The sequence below is a fragment of the Juglans microcarpa x Juglans regia genome, chromosome 2S (genome assembly GCF_004785595.1).
Source record: "Juglans microcarpa x Juglans regia isolate MS1-56 chromosome 2S, Jm3101_v1.0, whole genome shotgun sequence".
In the NCBI taxonomy this organism is placed as follows: domain Eukaryota; kingdom Viridiplantae; phylum Streptophyta; class Magnoliopsida; order Fagales; family Juglandaceae; genus Juglans; species Juglans microcarpa x Juglans regia.
Window position 1 is genome coordinate 10,799,050 of NC_054597.1, and position 5,314 is coordinate 10,804,363.

At 42.0% G+C, this 5,314-nt stretch overlaps 1 protein-coding gene across 1 annotated transcript; it reads right to left on the reverse strand.

The window, feature by feature from the left end:
• Positions 1 to 3,024: 3,024 nt before the first annotated feature.
• On the reverse strand, positions 3,025 to 4,963 carry LOC121253348. The gene is made up of 2 exons (XM_041153374.1): positions 3,173 to 4,963; positions 3,025 to 3,087 (listed from the first exon to the last, which is right to left on the reverse strand). The coding sequence occupies exons 1-2, from the start codon at positions 4,961 to 4,963 to the stop codon at positions 3,025 to 3,027; spliced, it is 1,854 nt and encodes a 617-aa protein (XP_041009308.1).
• Positions 4,964 to 5,314: the final 351 nt, after the last annotated feature.

Genomic DNA, 5,314 nt, shown 5'->3' on the forward strand with positions numbered 1-5,314 from the left:
TCCTGATGTGTGATTAATGGCCTGCTTGTTTCGGTTCTCCCGATTTTGAGCTGAAATTTTCTGTCATACACAATAGGGAACAATTACTTATAATAGACAAACAGATTTTCCACCACAATATTTAGACATATTAAATATATACATATTATATGGTTGTATGTAAGAAAGACTATCTGTACCTTGAAGGCATCGCTGCCCCACCTTTCACACAACTTCACCCATACAATAGGGTCCACCAGACTAGTTCCATTAGCCAATGCTTCTGCGTGGCTTCCATAGGATTCATAAATCTTGTGCAAGTCATGGTGGAAGGAGTTGAAGCGCTTACGTAAGGCCTTTGTCACCGTCAATCGGTGGTTTTCGCGATCCCAGTCCAACACAAAGTCACTTTACATAAGGCAGCATGCAAACAATCAATGTGTCATCTGGTTATTTAGGCGATGATTATACTACATAAACAACACCCCAAACAAGGACAATTAAATTTTTTACTTACCCGAACACGGTCAATGAGCTCCTCTTTAATCGCTGGTGGGACACCCGACCAACGCTTGTAACTCATGTCACAGTATTGTTTCACAATCCACGATACTCGTGTTGTGAACATAGAAGCGTGTTCACAACATGGGGCTGTCTCACCATCGTTTATCTTCAACTGCACTTTCCCGTTCTTCCTTAGCTTGTCAAAGAAAATGCATCTAGATGGCCCACGAGTTCGTCTCCTCTGTTCTTGCGTTCCTTCGGTCTCCATTAGGGCATCTGCAGCTGTATTTTAAGGTACAATATATTAGTATTTTAAAGTGTAATGTGGAATATTCAGACTTAATAACACATACAAACATCCAAATGCTTTCAAAATTAAAGTATTGGAAAAATGTGCACCAGTTTGTTCTCCAGTAGGTGATTGTTCCCCAGCAGTATTTGGTTGGGGTTCTTGAATATATTGTACCGCATGAGTTGGCATAACGCATGGTGGGGGACTTGTGGCCTGTGTTGAGTCATCCGAGGAGGATTGATTACACTCCTCCATGCTATGATATGAAGATAATTTCGCACCACGTGGTCGACAGTGACGACCTGAGTATGGGATATAACGCCTTCCACCTCGAAGACCTCGAAGTCTGCCTCCACCTCTTGAACTGGGTCCCGGCTGATTACCTGCACGAGTACAAGTTAATAACATAGTGGGATAAAATTGATGCCCTAATTGATACAAAATAATCTCAATATGCACAGACAGGTTCGTAAACAAGCAAATTTATCTACCATTTTCAGTTACTTTTAGGTAGACTAACCCTTACACTATGAGACTTTAAATAGATAAACGAATAACTGAGAGTCGGCCGTATATATACCTTGATACGGCATAGTGCATCCCAGTTCACACAGCCTCCCAATATTGAACGTAACCTGAAGCAAATTAAATCACATGTTAGATACTATTTAATTTAGGTATAGATGTTGTAAAACTTGAATACTACTCTCAAGATTGTTTTCTACTTGCATAATAAGAAAATATGAGTTTGCATAATAAGTAGTTCGAGCCAGGTAAAATGATTTTCTTCATGGTAGTAAGAAAATAAATCAAAACATATATTTCACCCAAACACATATTGAACTATCTATATACACATACCAATTTCAAAGTCAATCTCATATTGTCAGATGTCTATATACCCATGAAAATTTCGAACAAGAATTCTAATATCTCAACCTTAAATGAACGAAGTTCCTGGGTTATATTTATAGGTCGCCAGACTCATCAGATGTTGTGTGCCCATCCTCATCTGAATGTTCCCCCTCATTTGTTGATAGGTCCTCTTCATCTGAATATTCCCCCTCACTGGCCGCATTTCCAGACTCAGAAGTGATCATGTCATCATTAATAAAGCATGTTGAATCTATGCATTGACCAACCGGATCCATGATTTCTCTTGCATCTACATGGCTAGGTAGTATATCAGGTCTATTCAGTTGAGTTGCCACTTGATCTGTGTTATCACACTGCACTGGTTCATAATGATATGATGGCTCATCTTCTTGATCGGCATCAGGAGTACTTGATTCCCCATCAAGTACTTCAAGAACTCTCGGCCGTGGTGGAATGTTGTATACATTCCTATTTGCATAGTTCTGCACAACACCCCAATTCCCTTTCGCCCTTAAATCTCTTATGTAGAAACATTGATCAGCCTGACTCGCCAACACGAATGGTTCATCCTTATACCAAGTCCTGTTCATGTTGACACTAATCATATGGTCATCCACCCGCACCCCTCGTTTTCGATCACCAACATCAAACCAATCGCATTCAAACAGGTACACCCGACGCCACTCCATGTAGCATAACTCTACAATATTATTAATAACTCCATAGAAGTCCAAATTATTTGTGGCCTCATCACCAGTTACCACCACTCCAGAATTTTGTGTACGACGGCGAAGTTCACGCTGTTTCGTATGAAACCTTTTTCCATGTATTATGCAAGCAGCATATGTTGCAACCCAAGGGACGAACTTTCTGGTTGAAAATTTTGAACCCATCTAACGTTTCCTCTTCGTCAGCATCAATGTTGCGTTCCGGTCGACTAAACCTCGTCTCAATATCTTTGAGATACATGGAGCAGAATGTCAAGCATTCGGTGTGAATGTAAGCCTCGGCTATTGAACCTTCTGGGCGGGCTTTATTCTTAACATACCGCTTGAATTTGCCGAGATACCTCTCAAATGGGTACATCCACCTATATTGTACTGGACCCCCAAGTCTGGCCTCACGGGGTAAATGGACAGCTAGGTGGACCATAACATCGAAAAAGGAAGGAAGGAATATCATCTCCAGTTTGCATAGAATGGTGACAACATCAGTTTGGAGTTGGGCCAGGCGGTTGACATCGAGTGTTCGAGCGCACAACTCTTTGAAGAAAGTACCAAGTTCAGTCAAAGCCAAGCCAATGTCACTTCTTAAATACCCCCCAGCAGCAATAGGGAGTAGTCTTTGAAGGAAAACGTGACAGTCATGGCTTTTCAACCTTGAGATTTTGCAGTCACATCGAGATACACAGTTCGAGATATTGGAAGCGAACCCATCTGAAAATTTGATATCAGACAACCACTCACAAAATTTATTCCTTTGCTCGACGTTTAATGTGTACTGTGCATGTGGCATTGTTACACGATCACCATGCCATATCAAGTGTAATTCTTTTCTATAGCCCAAAAGCTCTAAGTCACGCCTTGAATTGATGTTATCCTTACTTTTCCCTGGACTGTTCATTAAAGTGAATAAGATGTTGTCGGCAATATTCTTCTCAATATGCATAACATCTAAATTATGCCGAAGTCGAAGTGTTGACCAATAAGGTAACACGAAGAATATGCTACACTTTGTCCAGTTCAGCTCTTCAGCAGTGCGTTTTTTCTTCCTATGAGATTTGCCAAACTGAACATCCCCAATCATTTGCAATTGATTTTGAATCTCTTCAGGACCAAATTCCCTTGGTGGCATGCGATGATCTTCTCTACTGTTGAACAACCATTTCTTCCTTCTCCATATGTGATCTGGGGGTAAGAAACGACGATGTCCCATGTAACAATGTTTTCGGCCATATTTCAACCAATTAGAGTTTGTGTCTGCATTGCAAGATGGACAAGCCAATTTTCCCTTTGTTGACCAGCCAGACAGATTCCCGTAGGCAGGAAAATCGTTGATTGTCCACAATAAGGCAGCATGCAACATAAACGTCTCCTTAGTTGAGGCATCATATGTAGGTACCCCATCTACCCAAAATTCAAGCAGTTCATCGATCAACGGCTGCAAGTATACATCAATCTCATTCCCTGGTGACCTTGGGCCAGGAATAATCAGAGATGTTATGAAGAATTGGTCTTTCATGCATGACCACGGCGGCAAGTTATAGGGGACAAGGATCACTGGCCAAATGCTATGAGGTTTAGCCAAGTTGTTGAATGGAGTGAAGCCATCACTTGCCAGACCGAGCCTAACATTGCGAGGATCTAAAGCGAACCAGCCATGATCTTCATCAAATTTCTTCCAGCACTCAGAGTCGGCCGGATGTCTCATACAACTATCTTCTTTCGTCTGTTGCTCTTTGTGCCATCGCATATCACCTGCTATCTTTGCAGACATGAAGAGACGCTGCAATCTCGGTTTCAAAGGAAAGTGACGCAACACTTTTTGAGGTACCGCGCGCTGTCCGTGTGTATTTGGTATCCACCTCGAAGCCTTACATACAGGGCATTCATTAAGAGCTGCATTTTCCTTCCAAAATAAGATGCAGTCGTTGGGGCACGCATGGATTTTGTGGTATTTGAAGCCCAAACCGCGCTCCAACGACCTTGACTCCTCATATGATTGTGGCAATAGGGCATCAGGAAAGGCAGACCTCAACAAATCAAGTAGAATGTCAAATGACTTAATTGACCACCCACCGATTGATTTGATGTGTAACAACTTGACCACGAATGACAGTTTTGAAAATTTTGTACACCCATCAAATAACGGACGTCGGGCATCCTCTAGTAGTTGCTGGAAAGATAATGAATCTACCGTCTCTCGTGGCCTGTTTGCCGCAGGAGTGCTATCTTGGAGCGCATCATCGAAGGTGCCTGCCCGGATGTCATCCAACATATCCTGCATGTCATCTATGTAATCGTCTTCTTGGTTGATATCATCATCAATATCTTCATCACTCATGTTCCATGTTGTATCCTCCTCCCCATGAAATATCCACTGCGTGTAGTTTGGGTTGATCCCTTTCATAAACAAATGAGTTTCCACCTCAAATATAGGCAGCCACAGATTGTTAAGGCATGCACGACATGGACACCGGATGCGATCCCTTCCACTTGCATGGTTTCGTGCTTGTGCGAGGAAATATTTAACGCCTTCGGCGTATGCAGGTGATACGAGCCTATCGGGGTCATTCATCCAACTTTTGTCCATCTGAAGCACGATATGGGAGGGGAAGAATAAAATAATTGAGGATGACATATCAAATAGAATGAGATGAACTACACAAAAAAGCTTGAAGATGTATTCAATATATTAATATTTCATGAATAACATGAGGGGCCAAGGTCTTATAAGTCGGTGACAAAGTTAGGGAATCACATCCAAATGATTATTAATTGGATCACCCTACGTACCAAGAGAGAGGGGAGAGAGAACTCTTTGGAGTACTGAAGATGTATTTATCTACGATGCTGACAGCTGGACACAGTAACGCTAGTTGTACGTGGGTCCCAAGTATATAGTGGTTCGGATGGTGGCTGTTACATGGTTCAGAATCTAGTG

Bases quoted from the DNA above. Each gene is read 5' to 3' on its own strand.
- LOC121253348 (XM_041153374.1), bottom strand. From the start codon at position 4,963: ATGGACAAAAGTTGGATGAATGACCCCGATAGGCTCGTATCACCTGCA. The intron at 3,088-3,172 runs GTAACAATGCCA...TCAAATTTTCAG, and splicing joins TGATATGGCATGGTGATCGT to ATGGGTTCGCTTCCAATATC.